This window comes from Scophthalmus maximus, chromosome 14, assembly GCF_022379125.1.
Source record: "Scophthalmus maximus strain ysfricsl-2021 chromosome 14, ASM2237912v1, whole genome shotgun sequence".
Lineage (NCBI taxonomy): Eukaryota > Metazoa > Chordata > Actinopteri > Pleuronectiformes > Scophthalmidae > Scophthalmus > Scophthalmus maximus.
Window position 1 is genome coordinate 21,549,042 of NC_061528.1, and position 17,779 is coordinate 21,566,820.

At 42.5% G+C, this 17,779-nt stretch overlaps 1 protein-coding gene across 30 annotated transcripts in view; it reads right to left on the reverse strand.

Moving 5' to 3' along the window:
* Positions 1 to 17,779, reverse strand: part of clasp1a (cytoplasmic linker associated protein 1a) — an 85,542-nt gene that overhangs the window by 65,641 nt on the left and 2,122 nt on the right. For all 30 annotated transcript variants that reach the window (XM_035651153.2, XM_035651147.2, XM_035651149.2 and 27 more), the window contains exon 2: positions 16,104 to 16,828. In XM_035651153.2, coding sequence (XP_035507046.1) covers positions 16,104 to 16,298 — 195 coding nt within the window. In that variant the 5' untranslated portion in view covers positions 16,299 to 16,828. The remainder of the gene's footprint in view (positions 1 to 16,103; positions 16,829 to 17,779) is intronic.

The window sequence follows — 17,779 nt, forward strand, 5'->3', positions numbered from 1 at the left end:
CACGCATGAGTCCACTGTGCCACGGGCAGAGGACTAAAAACAGCAGCAGAGACCCGGCAGCAACTGACCACACGCAGGGAAACATACAAATAAAAACACTGATAAACACAAGATACTGTGTGTCAGCTTATGTTGGTGAAACAACCTTCGACTAACTCAATTTGACAGGTCAGCAAGTACAAGTTCGTTGACACAAATGTACTAATGCTGTGGCCTTTGCTGTGTTTTAAAGAGCACACATGTAGAAAAACTCACAGGGAGAGAAACAGACATGAGCTGTGCGTCTGCACACAGCACAATAACAGTAGTATAAGGACATTCACGGATCCTAAAATAAACATCCTGCTGCAGGTGCAAGTTGCTCAAACTCAAGTTGGATTGCTGTTCTTAGCATTGTTTGGACTGTGGAGCAGTGTCTGTCACGCATGCACTGCCACGGCAACTGCTGGACAGGATAGGAGGACATCGCTCTGTTGGCAGGAAACTAAACGAAAAGTGGCAGCAAACTAACGTGCTGACCAAAAACAAGTGGACGTGGAGGCAGAAAGTCAGCTGAAATAACATGTGCACAACAACACGGAGGGTGGTCGTGTGTTTGTGGCTGGTGAAGGTCTCTGACAAGTTTCCAGTCATTTGGCAGAGTACCATTTGTGCTAATGCGGTGCGGCTCCAACAGCATCCATATTGACATGACAGTCGGATTATGTGACAATATCATCAACACTAGTGTTGATCCCTGTGTCAGAGATTTGCTCGATGAAAAGTAGTGCATGTCCCAGGACAATGTTGGTTCTTTTAAAAAGATAAAATGTAAAGCAACTTGTGTTGTCAATGTTTAAAAAGTGTGCACGTGATGTTACTGACTATAATGTTTCTCAATTTACACTCAACATCCCACATAACACTTTAAGAAGTGCAGCTTCAAGATCACAGCGACTACTCGAACACTTCCTGTCCGAGACGAGCCGGGTGACGGTTCTGTTTTGATTCATGTCATTATGACACAATTTGATCAAAGGGGAACTTTATTCAACTTTACTTTGATTCATAACTTTGACCTGAGGATTGCTTACCTCTTCAGAGTTCATCCTAATGATTGATGCTTGAGCTCGAAGACAAGAGCCCAAGGATTTATAGCACTGATGCTGCTGAAACGAAACTCAGAAGAACGGACTGACGTCTGATTTGCCTTGTTTTTAAAATTATAAAATACACTGTACATATACTGTACATGGTCTCTAGAAATGTATAATTCTTGCTGGTTGAGTGTAAAAAGTAAACAAATCGTAATATCGAATCACTTTGCAATAAATATCAATATGTACCCAAGAATCGTGACATTGTAGCAGTGGAACACAGTTCATTATTTGCAACATCATTATTAGAGCTGCAACAGTTAATCAATTAACCGATAAGTAATAGACTACTAATTTAATCGCTAAACTAATTACATAATCGATTAATCTGTTCCAAGTAGTTTGTACGAAAGAAAAAGTCAAACTTCTCTGATTTCCGTTTCTTAAATGTGAATATTTTCTTTGCTCCTCTATGACAGTAAACTGAATATCTTTGGCGTGGACAAATCAAAACATCATCTTGAGGTTTGGGAAACATGATCAATATTTTTCACCATTTTATGGACCGAAGCAACTAATCGATTTACCGAGAAAAGAATCAACAGTTTAATGGATAATGAAAATAATCGTTAGTTGAAGCCCCACTCATTATTACAATTTTTTTATGAGCAAGTTTGTTCACCATTAGCATATTATAACCAAACCCCAAGTTTTGCTATATCATCAAAGAAAATCAGACTAGGTAACAAGTAGCTAAAGCTTGCCATACTGAATGCTTTGACCAAATACATTTTTTTTAATAATTCAACACCATTTTCGCGTCGGCGTCCAAATTTCTGAACTCCTCGTTTCGGTGTTTCAGAAGATCTCTCAGAGAGATATCACTCCATCACCATACAGCTCACTCTTACAGACCTCCCAGGGAACCAGAGTCAACGCCTTCATCATTAAAAACAAATCCGAACTAAACACGGACAACGAAACTCCTTAATGACAGGGAGTCCTGTGAGAACTTGCAGGAGTCATGTGGCCGGTTTCCAGGGGAAAACCTGAGGCACGGCTTGGAGGAACCACTCCGCTTGTGAGGAACACATTCAGGGTTTTCACTGCTCGCATTTCAGAAAAACATGGCGACCATTGTGCATTGTATTGAAACCCAGTTGAGATGGTCTATTCACAGTTCGAACATTTGCCTCAAACACCAAAACATTTATTTTTAGAATACTCATAATTTGGTTGTTCACATGTTTCGAACTGATTTTATTCGAGACTTGTTTACAAGAGTCAGATGCGTTCGAGGCGGATGACAGCGACATTATTATTAATTCTAAATCTATCAATATTGTTTTAAACACTGGAAGGCTGTAGCCCACTTTTTCTTTTTTGCCATATTGACAGTTGCTAAATTTTATTCATTATATTTATTATATAAGCCATGACTTCAAATGGGTGTGTATTAAAATAGTAAAACTGTGCCATAGGAAAGTTGATTGCATAGTATTGCACGTCTTTTTTTGTAAGGCTAAATTGTTTCTTTTTATTTATTATTTGAAGGCTACATGACACTATTGTTGTTGTTTTGTGTTATGTACAGATATTTTTTAATAAAGGAGTTATTTTTTAAGTATTATTGTTCTTGTTCTTTAGTTGTTTTTTTTGTGGTATCGAATTTGGTACAGAGTATCATGTACTTTTGGTGGTATCGTTACCGACCACTAGATTATTGGTATAGTGACACCCCTAGTTGAATCAGACTGTTGAATTCTAATGTTCGAGTAAGATGATCCAAGTCAAATCAATATCTAATAATTTGATGATGAACCTTTGGAATACCTATCTTAAGATGAGATGAATACTCTACTAAAGTCAACTAATTTGTGACAAATGAGCATAATAATTATAATTTACAGAAATGAATGCTACACGCTGAACTCCACTCAGTTTTCTCTGAATATTGTAACCTCCGTGGACACCTAGCCACTAGTTTATGTATGACATGGCATTTCTAGGTTATAAAGATTTTACTTATTGCCCTTCATAATCCTGCTTTTTTTTTTGATACCCAGTACAAAATACAAAGGACTGTTTCATCTGCTTCGCGGCACATTTCACAGGATATTCCTGTGCTGTACAATTCGCCTAGTCATCCCTGACACAGCACACTTTCAGTTCAGACCATGACAGGGCACATTAGCTGCACAATCCTCTCTGCAGCTTCCTTCCTGGGCGCTGCTGATTCAGCAGAACTAACGGACAAACCGATAACATGATGGGGCTGTTAGTGCTGCGGCGCTGGGCTGATACGGAACATGACACGGAGGACAGATGATCAAAGGGAAACTGACTGGAATAAAAAAACTCTTCAGTATTTCATGAGTAAAATCCCCTACATTATCCCAAGTGTTGCAGGGCTCCTACCTCCCAAGAGGAGTTGGAAACAGAACACTGGTGCAGGTTGGTGTCACTCAGGCACACTTTACTAATGTACATATACTTGACTTACTGTTTACATTTAGTACAAAAGAAGTTGTTGGTAAAAGGCATTCATTAGAAGTTCTTTAAGGCTAAACTGCACAAAATGGGCCCTGTTTAGTTTCTGTTTAGTGTCAGTATAGTACTGAAATACAGTTTTTCAGTGTCGGTAAACTAAAAGGGAAGGGGTGTCAGAGTCTGTCAGAATAGTAGCAGATCACCGAGCTGGACTAGTCAGTGTTGTATTGAGGAGCTGCGCAGGGAGGGGACAAGGTCTGCCGGGGCAGGGCCAAGGTCTGCCGGGGCAGGGCCGACTGGGCACTCAACCACTCATGATGTCATGAAGCTAATTAAGGAGAGGCTGCGGTTATCGTCAATGTCGTGTAGCTTGGTTACACGCCTAAAGGTAAAGAAGCCGCAGAGATAACATCGCTGGCAGGTCGCTGAAACAACACATGAAGCAGGGAATGAGAGGGAGGCCTCCCTCTTCTGGGAGACTGGGAGTCAGAGGTAACTATGGGTTGGAGGGTTACAACAGTGGCTGCTGGGTGTCAATCCAGTTGGAGTCTATTCTTGACCCACGGACCACGGTGACTAACGATTATTTTTCTAATCGATTCCATCTGTTGATTGTTTTCTCGATTAATCGATTAGTTGTTTGGTCCCTAAAATGTCAGAAATGTCCATCGTGTTTTTTCCCAAACCCAAAAATAATGTTTGGTTTTGTCCACTAACCAAATATATTCAGTTTACTGTCATAGAGGAGCAAAGAAAACTTATTCACATTTAAGAAGCTGAAATCAGAGAATTTAGACTTTTTCCCCCATAAAAATGAGAATGATTAATCTATTATAAAAATAGTTGGCAATTACTATTAACTGTTGCAGCTCTAATATTTCATGTTGTTTTTCCATGCAAAAGAATAAAGCATAACGAGTCTGCAGTTATGATAGGAGCACTGATAAAAGCACTGCTGTGCAGTTATAACTAAGGTCTCTGTCTCTTATGCTTATTTTCTAAGACAACAGATTTTTGAAAGCAAAATTATACAACTATTTTACCATAAAATAACGGCTCCAAACAAATAGCGATAGTAAGCTGACTTGTAATAGTAAGAATTTTGCACCCTGAATACCTGTTTTAACTCTTATGTGACTTTGGAAGGCAGCTACATTCTCCTGAGGGATAGTCAGCGGCTCAAACCGCCTGAATCAGGTCCAGCAAGTTCATGAGTAATGCTCAACTGTAGAATTAGAACATCTTTCATACTCAGAGAGTAAACTTTGAAAATATTGAACATTTCTAATGTAGTTTGGTGTTTCAGTTCAGTGAGTGGCATGACGCTGTTGGAACTGTGAAGATGAAAAGCGCTGAACCCCCGACAGTATCACTTGCGGCTGCAGAGGCTGCTGTTCGTCAGAGGAAGTTACATAGTGCTGCTTTGAGAAAATAAAATATGAGCCGTGTGTTGTCTGACTTGAGGGGGATTAACAATGTAGACGGAGTGACGCAGCTCTCGAGTGAAAGAGCCGAGGGGAAACGGAGTTCAGATAACCAGCGAGCGATGGAGAGTATTTATGGTGTCTGGAGGATCAGGGTTTTCTTCTTGAGTCAGTCTGGAAATGAGCACCCATCAGTGAACAACACGCAGAAGCACAACTATAAGACTGGCAGAATGCCTCCACACAGTAAACTACCCCATGTTTGCGAAATAGAGTTGCACACGCACACAATTAGGGCCAGTGTTCTGATGAATGAATAAAACACAAACTCCCACTGACGATCAGCTGACTAATCCCTTGCAGGATTTGTTTTAATCAAGGCATGAACTGTACGCCAAAAAACACATAAAAAGATTATAACTGAGATAAGTTGAATAGGGCCTCTGACGCCCACCTGCAATGAAAAGTTACGAAGGGTGGCGATGCATTCCCTGCTTGCATGCTGTATATACACCCCATACAGGCAGTGCTAGGTTTTTCATCTATGTCATCTATGAATGGCATATATTATCCAAACATATGATCATGAATGATTTTTCAATCTATCGAAGATTTAGGTCGTGTCTGTAGTCCAATTGGATGCAGAGATACCTGGACAAATGCATTTTTGAACTGTGCATGACGACTCAAACGCACGCACGCTGTCATTTTACGGAGTTTGGAGGAGAAGTGGAAGTAGCGAAAGTCAGAGTCCTACTGTTGCAGAGGGGACCACCAAAAACTGTCTTTTTCTCTGGATTTTTTAATTGTTTACCTAAAAAAAAAATCTGTTCAATTGTACGCAAAATAATGTATTTTTTTACTTCTTTAGTTTGCCAACAATGAAAGTGGTTTATTTTTGCACTTTTTTAAAGTTTTATTCGGCCATGTATTACTACACCAACTCGTGCCGGTGCAGAGCAGCAGCGTATCAGTCTGCAGTTCTTCTTCTGTATACTCTGGCTCATAAAGGAATCATCTTTTGTCCACAGTGAATGGCATGTCTTTGTCGCTTTCATAATCACTCATTATGTTTTCTTGTGTCTCTCGAATAAGCCGTGGTAGCTGAGTCGAACAGCTGATTTGAGTGATACGCTGCTGCTCTGCACCGGCGCGAGTCGGCGCAGTAATACGTGGACGAAGCACGCTTGAAAAAAAGTGCAAAAACGGCTGTCTGACAGTAAACTAAAGCAGTGAAAAAATACAGTATTTAGCATACAATTGAACAAAATTTTTTTTAGGTAACGTTTAAAGATGTGGCGAAAAATATGTTTTTTCTGCGGTCCCCTCTGCAAAAGTGGGACTGACTTTCACTACATCCACTTCTCCTCCAAACTCCGTAAAATGACAACGCTGATCACCACCTCCATGAGTAACATTAACTATGCACAAGTCCCTCATACAACCCCACTTCAAAATCACTGACCTATCCCCTTAAGCTGAGCTCTGACTGCTGAAAATTGTACACACAAAGTGAAAGTGTTAAAGTACAGAGTTCATGTTGAATCCTACCTGCCGAGGACTTTATGGTTGTTTTAACGGGCCATCTATGGGGCAGGATTTCTCCTGGTGCTGCCGATGGTCAATGGTCTGTATTCTTAGTACGCTGTTCTGGTGTTATCGACAACTCAAAAGCGTTTTTACAGTATTCTCACACACTCATACAGCGCTGCTATTTACCTGATCCACAGCCGCCCCGGACAGAAACAGACTGATCAATGTGTTTGTGTGAGAGAGAGACAGAGAGAGAGAGATATCACTGCAAACAGCTGTACAATTAAGCAATGGCACAAATCACTAAATCCTATATATTGTGTATAATAGCCTACATAAAACTGGCCTGCAGGGTAAGCATCGCCTTTCTGACTCTCAAACTTCGATTTAAGTGTGATCACACGATAGCTGAAAATTTCATATTGTGAATGTTTTCACAGATATTGACATCAGAGTCATGTTAAGCATAAAAAAATTGAATTTATTTTCACCGACACAAAAAATTATGTTCCCATTTTCTTTCATACGTTGTTGTCTTTTCTTTGTCTGTTTTTGTCGTGTGAAATATACCAAGGAGGACCACAAACCCTATAGACAGACACACGGTCAAACATTCACTACATCAGCTCCCTCGGGGGCGTGTGGCGACAATTTATCAAGAGTCATGAGTCATGTCCGGATGTCGCCACGCTGCGCTGCCTGTTATGGACCCAGCGTGGCCCCTGATTCGTCCCTCAGTGTGCCCTAATGAGAGTCAACGGGCAGGGGTAGACTAAACACACGAAATGGGAAGCACATGTCACTCATGCGATTGCTTTTAGCAATGTAAAGTGCTCTATAAATGAAATTTATTATTATTATTATTACTCAGTTCACCCAAAAATGTGGATTTGCTGACAACATTAGGAAATACATAGTTGACATGACATGCATCAGCTGACCGACCTGATGAATTGTGCATTGAGACACAGGGGGAAAGTTAGATTAAGTGAGGGGAAAAAAGGGGGAAAGCCTGGAGTTGAACAGGTTAAGTAAGAGAGCAGATTATGACTGGAGTCAGTCAGTGCTGCAAAGTGTCCCATCATTGGACAGAATTTTACTGGTGGGAGGGGGCGAGCATCAGGACATGGAAATTTCGCTGCCGGTTGGTGGCAGTGACGGTGGCAGTGAGGGGTTGTCTTTTACCGATGTTGTCTCTCAACACAGCAGGAGAACTGAGACTGCTTTCAGTGAGAGAGAGGCGACACGAGGAGATGGGATGTTTGTAGTACGAGTGAGAATAGGTCAGGGAAAGCAGAGAACTGTGTTTTTGTGGGAAGGAAAGAAAGAATGAGTAGCTGCAAATACAGAGAGACAGAAGAAGAGAGAAAAGGTTGGAACAGATCCAGGCGCAGGGCTCTTTAACATCAGGTCCATCACTACACTCCTCCTCCTCCTCTTCCTCCTGCTTTGTGCTGCGTCATTCACATCAGGGCACAACCCTGCTGCCGAGCTGGCTCCACTGTAGTCGGACATGCACACACAAACACACACACACTGCGCCGTGCACAGCACTCACACCCACCATAGGCAGGTTCACTGTACATGGCACAACTAATGCCGGCCTTACACCAAACGACTTTCAAGCGATTTCACTGTCGCAGACAAATTTCCAATGTCGGTATAAAATCATGAGAGTTTTGCTACAGTTGAGGCGAGCTCCCGTCACCTCGATCGTTTGGTGTAAGGTGGTGGTCAGAGCGGTTTTTAGTCTTTTTCTCGTCTTTGCGTTCTGATAAAATCCTAAGTTTTCAGTATCTGCTCATGCAGATAGTGACGTGAACATTGTCAATAACCAAATAGGTGAGCTCTTTTAAGAACCAAACAGGAGAATACATGCTGCAACGTCGCATGGATACGCTGATGAACGGGGACAGCGCTGGTCTTCTCTCTTTCTTGTTGGCTTATTTTCTGCACAAACGATCACACACACTAGGGCACCTAGTGGCTAAAAGCTGCTGTTTCTTCTCCGCTGTTCAACAATTTATCTTCCAGTAAACTTCCACCAGGAGCATGATAGGAAACAATCTCCAAAGGAATCTAGTTGCAGCTTTGCAAATAGTGACCCGACAAGATCCTAGACTGCAACTAAAAACTGCGACTAGTGATACATTGTCTTTAGATGTGAGAGGGCTTCAGACTGAAGTCTTTTGAAAGTCTTTTCAGGCATAACGGTCACATCATCCAAATGTAAAACTGAGGAATCCCTGTCTTCATGTCGGTCCTTTAACTTTCTCCACAACTGTTCATACGATCGAATTCAAACTCGGTGTGTGTGTGTGTCTGTTTGTGGAACTGCACTATGAGGGCACCCGCACGATTTACAGGGTGTTGTGTTTACTGTGCTTCCCACTATCTGACCAACTCGTTTGAGCGTATGGATCCGAGGGCGCAGCTGATAAATCTGAGGACAGGGACTATGAATCAGAGAGCACTGCTTATAAATCTAAACCCAGAGTCTACACATTTATACATGGAGCCTTTTTTTATGGTAGAGCGTTTAGTGTTGCTGCTTTTTCCTCTGAGCTCTGCACAAGTCTCTGCTCTCCGCAGGGTTCACTAAGTCAACAAGGCTTAGGATTAACATTTAACGTGGGGGCCATGCCAAGGATCCAAAGTTCCCCCTCAGGCTGCAATGTCCACAGGAGGTGGACCTTGAGGTTTACCTACGTACAAGCCGCGACCTCGCACTGTGACCGATAACGTGTGAAACGTGTCACATGCGAGGAGTCGTAAATCTCTGGAGGAAAAATCACAGTGGTGAGAATCAACAAGTGTATGTGTGTGGGTATACACCCACACACACGTGGTTAAACTACAAATGTATCCGAAGATGGACTACAAAAAATGCAGCGGCTCCATCCAGCATGTTTCAGTGTTTTACCACCGTGTGACATCAGATGTAAATTATTCATATGTAACTGTAACTTACATGATGACGTGCGGCCCTTCTGGATCATATTCATACTCTTCTTCTTTTACTTATACTTCGGATTTAATCGTTGAAGTTCATGCATGGCGCATCACGTTAAATATTGCTGCTGCTGCAATGAATTGTGGGACCTCTATTTCTCTTTTCCTTTCGCATCACAGTGGGAGAGAAATCTGTGGTTCAGAGCTAGGCTGTAGAGTTTAGCCAGCCCACAAAGAAATACAGGGTGGTCTTTGTTCACAGGTTGTGGGCTGGCAGGCTCCACAGATTTAGTACACAAACATTGAAAAGGTGATTTTTGCATAATATGTCACTTTTAAGTCAACTGCAGTTTAGATGAATGTGAACCTTACTGGGTCTGTTTGAACCGACTCGTGGGACCTTTTTCGATTAGGTCTCCCTTGAATTAATTGTCGCGTTATACTTTCTGATATTTGGAGGTTTTTTTCCACTGATCAGTTTAAGACTGAAGACCTCAAACATTAAAGTAATCACACTCTACGAAGTTACAGATTCAATATCGTTCAGATTCAGTGGACTACGACTGTTATTTCAATGTGTCAAATACGTTATTAATCCAAAATGTTGCATACATGAAAGTAAAAAATAAAAAAAATAAATTATTTTCAGAATTTGAGTACGTGAGAATAGACCTAACAGACATAACGGACATAATTGGCATAATAGTTGAGACAAGACAAAACAGACTGTAACACATGTGGAGTGACATGATAGAGATGATATGGATATCATGCATTTAGGGATAACTAATTGATAAACTGAACAAAAACTGAAAAATATTGCATATGTATGCATGTGTGTGTATAAACACACACACACAACACACACTCACACAGTGTGAATGTCTTGATTCAGACATGGCAATCATTTATAATTACAAAATGCATGTGTTTATTACAATATTTGGATCGAGTAGCATGTCAAAAAATAAGCTTTGTCACATTCAGTGGACTCAAACTGTTATTTCAATATGTCGAATACATATTTAATCACAATTCAGCTTGGGATCAGGGCCAATACACCAAGTGAGCCAGGATTGTGAACCATTCATCACTCTGACATGGAGTTAGCCCTGTTACACAGGGTCATTACTCCTGCTCGTGTACAGCCACGTCACATTTAGTAGTGGTAGTAAAGTTGCCGGGGGGAAAGGGGTTTCTGGCCTTAACAAGCCACATTATTTGCTGTTGAGACATGAGAAAGGGCAACAGAAAGAGCCTTTCAAGTGCACAACTTCAAAGTGGTCTCATTCAGCTGCGCCCTGGAGCATTTAGCTGCCTCAGAGTCTGGCCGACTTGCAGCTACTCGTCTGTCCAGTCTCTGGTCACGTAAGCTGGTCAGTCCTCCCACCAGCCACACACAACATCCACATCCCCACACAAAACGCACGGCCCTGACTCTTCTGTCCATGCCCTTAAATTTCCATTATTTCCTGACGTTTCACATTAAAAGCAACTTGCTGCAATGTGCCATCACCATTTATTTTCAAAAGCCTGAGAGAAGACCACGTGTACATGTACGGTTGTGCAAACAAAAGATTGTCAACAATGAACCAACACAACTTTGCAGAGTCAACGGGACATGTTCAGATAAAGTATTTTGTCTGATTAAAAGTGGAAATACATCAAGTATTTGGTCCTCTCATACGAATGACTGGAATCAGGACAGTATGGTATTGTTTCCAGGGGTCGACCGATACTGCTTTTTCCAGGCCGATATCGACTATTAAAAGTGTCAGAAGTTTTCAAAATTTAGAATAACAAAAATTAATTTTAAATACATTTTTGTTGAAATGCCTTCAGCATTATGTTTAAGTCACAGAACCTTTCAACATGACCTTCACACACAAAGTGCAGGTAGCTATCAGCAGCATTCTTATGAAGTTGAACAAACAAACAAATTAATAAAATAGTTTCCTGAAGTTTGATAAAGTTAAAATGAAATACAAAATAAGTGATTGAAATGCCTTTAATGTTTAAGTCACAGAACCTTTCAACGTGACCTTAACCGAAAAAGTGCAGGGAGCTGTCAGCAGCATTATTAAGAAGGTGAACAAACAAACATCTACGGGACATTGCTAAAGTGCAGAGAGTAGTGTAAACTCAAATGATCTTATCGGCAAATCGGCTTATAAAATGGCCGGTACCGATAATTGTAAAAATGTTGAATATCGGCTCCGTTAACTGGCCTAGACCTCTAATTGTTTCACTGTTTTTTTTTTTTGAAAAAGGACAGAAAAAACTCTGACATGCTACAAATAGCTATTAAATACCGATAATAACGATCAACTAATCTAATTAAATGTCCAAACCAGTTCAGCTCAAATCACATTGAATTCAGCGCAACAATGAAACAACTGTTATTTGGACATGTTGAAGACAAATACTGATTTGGTTCTTTTGTTCTTTGTTTGGTTCCTGCACGTTATGTAAGAGTTCAATGTTTGATTTTCGATGAATATGCAGATGTTTGGATGTCATCGTATGGGTTACTGAGTGTAAAACCCCATTTCATAATAAATCTACAACACAAAAGTCTCAGCACTTGGAGTGGACTGGACATCAGTACTGATCCTGTAAATGTCCCTCCACATTACAGGTGGCACCAGTTTGTCTGAGCCATCACTTCCCTGCCCTGGCCCTGCCAGCCTGCATCGATTCAGCTAGTGAGGCAGCTCTGCTCCCGGGCTCAGCTCTGCACAGGCAGGGCCACAGGAGAAAACGATGGAAGGAGGAGGGGGACGTGATGCACGGTTACTGACAAAAGCCTAACTGAACAGCAAATCACATCCTTGTTTATCGTTTTTTTGCTGCCGTTTTGTCGTCCTGCAGCATTGTGAGTTACACGTGGGGCTAAATCTGTCAACAGTAATCCCCACTGGAGGCGACGTTGTTGTCGACAATGTCCATCAAATATAAGACATAGCTTCTGGTAGTCTTTTCTGGCTGCAGGCCTTTTTGGAAGATTGATTATTTAACATTCTCAGAATATCCCAATTAAGTTCTGTTTAAATCAAAGAATGAACAGGAGTGACAGTAAGCAACAGCCTGAAGTGCTGTGGTTTTTTTATTCAATGCTTTTCATTTTTCTGAGGTTTTTTTTTTGCTTGACTGGCAATTGTAGGGTGGAAAACTGCATTAAGCCTGATATAAGCCTGATATAAGCCTGATACAAGCCTGATACAAGCCTGATACAAGCCTGATACAAGCCTGACACAAGCCTGTCATCCCGGCTCGTGGGATACTACATCAGTGTGAATCCTGAGGTGGGCGTGGTCGCTGCACGTACCTCAGGATGAACCACTAATTATGGAAAACAAAGGGAATACTTCACAGGGCAAGCTGGAACACAAACACAACACCAGACGAAATAGAACTTTAGAGACTGCAACGATGCACTAAACACCTCGCAGTGACCTCAGTGTGTTTCTGACAAACCCGCCGCTCCTCACTGGGTCTTGCTTCAGCGTCACACCTCCGTGATGAGCCGGTCATTAGACATTACGCCGACTTCACTCGGAGTGATTTAGCAGCTGAAGCCACACGTGGGAGGTGGCTGCTAAGCCCGACACACCCTGAGATGGACGGGACACAGAAAATGACAACTGCACTGAGAGTTGTCGGTCTACACCACTCCTTCCATCTGGAACTTTAGTACAGCCATCATTCAACCACCCGATTATAAAACGATCAAAATAGCCTCGCAGTGGCAATCAGCGATGGTCCACACTTCCTGCTCCTGTCAAGACACCACTGGTCACATCGCACACAAAGACCAGTCTCATCATAGTCACTACTAGCCCGGCATAGCCAGACTAATACTCTAAAACGTATGAGTCTGGGACCTCTCGGGTTCATTTTCGATTTCCAAGAGTGACGTCTGCTCAGTGACGCATGTCAACAGACTAGAGCAGAGAGGAGATGATGTGATGATGAATCCACAGTGTCTGTGAACCAGTGTTGATGTTTCTGTGGGAGAATTTTGAAATATGGGGTACTTTTAGTCAAATGCTCGGCAGCCATCTTGGTTGTTTACAAAAGTCGCTTCCGTCCGCGTCATGGTAATAAAACCCCGCCCATTATCAGACAATCCGTTGTGATTGGACAGGCAAGTTTTCTGCCAGCAGAGGGGATCCAGACTGTATTCTGGAAGAGCAAATTTAAATGAGCTCCCAGAACTCCTCTGGGTCCCAGGCTGAGTCACTGATAAAAAAAATGGATAATATGGAAGAAAACAAAGAGATTGGTGAAGGGGTGACACTGGACAAAGTCGAATGAAATCTACTGTGATATATTTCCAATATGTTTAGCAGTGTGTTGCCAAAACCAAAAACATTCAAGGTTTCCCTGGAAGCAAGTGGAACCTGTGAGGAGATCATTTGTTAGGCAGGATGTTAGTGGCTGTACCAAGGCACATAAAAGATAAAATCCTAGGTTATTAACTACGATACTAGAATAAACCAAAACAGCACGAGACTCCATTGGACAACACCTGAGACTTAATGTGTGCCAACATACTATGTATGTATGTTGAGGTAATCATTTGAACTTCAGAAAAGTAAGAGCCTGAAACAAACAACTGTACTTCTCTTCTCTTTCAGTAACCATGGCAGGGCATTCTGTTGTGTTTGAGAGATACAGTGCACAACACTTTTCACTCTGCCTTGCAAACTGAAACATATCGGTAAGACGCTAAACCCGTTCCAGTCGGAGACGTACAAGGAAAGAAGAGTTCACCGAGTGATTCTGTCCTTGTCCGTCACCGAGGCAGCACAACACTCTGATGTTTTTGTAGCTCAACACAAAAAAGGTACGTGTGGCAAAGAAAGCACACCGCTGGACTGAACCCCGCTCTGAGGTTAAGATGAGAAGAGTGTGAAAGACTGTAAAGCCCCTTCTTCAAACACTTGCCTAGTATTAGACAAAACATCCATTTATGGCAAATGAATCCATCTCTCTCCCTCTCTCGAATTACATAGTTTCCACATTAGTTACCGAGTGATCGGCTTGGCCTAACTAACAACACATATAGTTCCACTCAAAAAAGTCAAGATGTGGTTTCACAGCAGCCAAAAAGAGGAGACAGTTTTACCTGCTCCATAAAGTTTGACAGATTGACTCACTTAAGCCTCGACAGGCTTTTTAGTAGCGAGAAAACATTTTAAATCTGCTTGATCCGGACTTTTTATTTGGATCTGCAGCAAATCATACACATTCATCGACATCCGTCCGCTAAAAATGCCTGATGTGTCTCATCAAGGTCCATGAATAATTTCCATGGGAAATGAGTGCAAATTTTAAAGAAAGTTATTAAAAGGATTCCTGGATCTGTGCCAAAGTTTAATGGGTTTTGTGAAAACCCGTTCTGTACTTTTGGCACAAACAATCACACAAACTGTTAGGAACCTCATCTGTAACAATGCTTTACCCCGTTGCATGCAGTAGGAAAACTCATTTGTTGCACATTTCAGAGCCCTTTAAATTTCTTAGGTAGAACTAAAATAGGAATGTAAGGAAGGTTTGTCTGTTGACTTCACTTTGTGAAGCCCCATATCTGCCAGCTCTGGCCTCCCAGTGCCCCCTTCATCTGAGCTGTACCCAGGCCAGATCCAATTAAGCTCTCTCTCTCTCTCTCTCTTGCTCGCTTTCAAACTCCCCCTGGCCTCTTCTTCACCATTTCACTCAGGCATGTGCCAGACCTCTGAGTGCAAAAAAACACAGGAGCGCAACAAACGTGGTAATTTGCAGCAAAAGAAAAAAGCACCGCGCAGGCACAACTTAGCACCACAAAACTGCAGAGACTGCACAGACACTGAGAGGGAGCGAAAAACAAAACAACTAAAAGCTTTCCTGGTCTTTGCCAGTATGTAGGGCATTGGGAGCAGGCTCGGCTTTGTCCGGGCAGAGATCTCTGGCATTTTTAGGCACACATACAAATGCAGCAGATCCCAGCATGAAATCCAGCCTCTGGTAAACAATGCGTTTTTTGCAGTTATGGCAGAGAAAAGCAACCTGTGGCTGGATACAGAAAAGAACTGCTACAGATAAAACTGTGCTCTCGATTGAACTTTGAAATAAAGCACCGTCAGTCACAGGAGGAGAATGTGAGAGCCGTGGTGTGGCGGAAACAATAATGTGAGGTGCCTTCGCCTGCCTGGGAGAATTTGGCTTTGCTGCACAGCAAACAAGTCAGAAAAACTGGAAATTCCTCCTTAAACAAACCAAAGAGAGGCCATTATACGGCTGCACAATGAATCGGAAGTGCTGTCGAAACACACAAAGCTGTTAAAACTTGCAGCGCAGAAGAGTTGTTTTGACTCAAAAGCCCAGAAGTAGAAGGAAAAATGCCCATTTGGACATCTGACAGCACACCGTGTCTAAATGATTGGCAACTAGACAATCAAGTTACTCTGAACACTTGATCTCCAAGATGAGACAAAAGAACAGTCGAATGAGCTTTGACAGACAATTCCTGATAGGAAGAAGGAAAAAATAAAAGTCCACAATATAGAAGTTAAGACAGTTGTCGTGGTTTTTTTGACGCATAATCCCATAATCCCCTGTTTGATGACTAATCAGTGACATTTACCTTAAAGTTGCTGCAGTTGACCCAGGAGCTGGCGATGCCGTCGACCATCTTGTCCAGCGCCGTCTGATCCTGCTCCAGGTCGTGGGACTTCTCCTTGTCCAAGATGTAATCGATGATCTCCTGTCCCAACTGCAGCCGCCGGCCCATGTCCTTCTGCAGGACCTGCGCCAGGCAGTTCTCCATGCTGGGCTCCATCCTCCTGGCCGCTGATAAATAACCCCCCCCCCCCGGCTTCCTCAGTCTGCCTCGCTGGGTGACCGACTGACCAACGGGCAATCCTCAACTGCTCAAAAGCAGCGGGAGTGACGGCTAAACAAAAGGAGCCCCCAGTCGGTGACAATGTGGCTGGCTGACCCGGAGAAGGAGTGTAAACAGCCTGCTTGTATTTTTTTCCCTTGTAACAGAGGACGGGCTTTCTTGTTGTGCCAACTGCTAGTTTGCTAGCAGGCTAGTGGCTGTGCCCTCGGGATGGATGGAGCAGGGCTTGGGGAATGGCAGTAATGCAGCATGTGTGTGTCGGCACAGCAGCTGGGGGGGGGTTCACTTCGCCCTCCCACTTGGGTTTTCTTTTCCCTCTCCCCTTTTCTGAGAGGAGTCTGAGCCAAAGAGCTTTAGCAGGGGTAGATGGGATGGTTCAGGCAGCAGGCACGGCAGTAAATGGAGATGGATGGGGAGGACGAGCTTTACAGATCCATGTCTTGTCCTGGTATCTGGCCTGGAGAGCCCTAGAGGAGCAGAAAGGACAGAGTCAATTCATTCATTCATTCATTCATTCATTCATCGTCTACCGCTTTATCCATTTAAGGGTAGGACAGAGTCAATCCACCATCAAATCTCTTGATTTAAATTAGACACAGGATTAGTGATTATGCTCACGGAACATGAAAATATGCTTTCATTCATCACATTTAGCTTAATTTCAGAGTAGAAGTAGAGCAGTTCATCGAGCAGAATTAACCTTGCCTACACCTGCATTTAACCATATTCATTATGGATAAATCTGCAGATTGTTTTTGTGATTATTTATTTGGACTAAACTGTCAGAAAGCAATGAAAAAACAAGTCAAAACTGTGTCTTCAAATTGATGGTTTAGTCCGTTCCAAATTTCAAAACCAAAAATATATTTAATAAACAGACGACATTAAGAAAAGAAGAGCAACACGTCATCATGTGTGGGAACCTGGATCGTGTGGCATTTTGCTTGAAAGTGGCTTAAATGACATACCAATCAATAATGAAATTAGTTGTAGGTTATCCATCTGTCCATTGAGTAATCAATCGATCCAGTAACAGTGTCCGCTCCAGACAATAGTGTGTAACTTTGTGGCCTGACTGCAAAAGGCCATGTTCTTGTCCACACAGTGAGGTCTGGTGAGGGAGAAGAGAGCCAAGACCTCAACCACAACCAACACCTGACCTCTGGGGCGAAAGCCGACCGTGAAGCACGGGCCGTGTTGTCCAACATTCGTGGTAAACCACACTAATGCTCTTACAGCTGAATGGGAACAAATCCCCGCCACCGGGTCCCAAAACCTGGTGGAAACTAAGCCTTAGGATAGAGAATGGAGGCTGCTATAGAAGCACATCCATCACCAAGGTTCGGGAAGTAGATGTGTTGCAAATAACGTGTTGCTGTAATGTTTTTGTGTCTGGATAGTTCTGGGTAGAGAGGTTG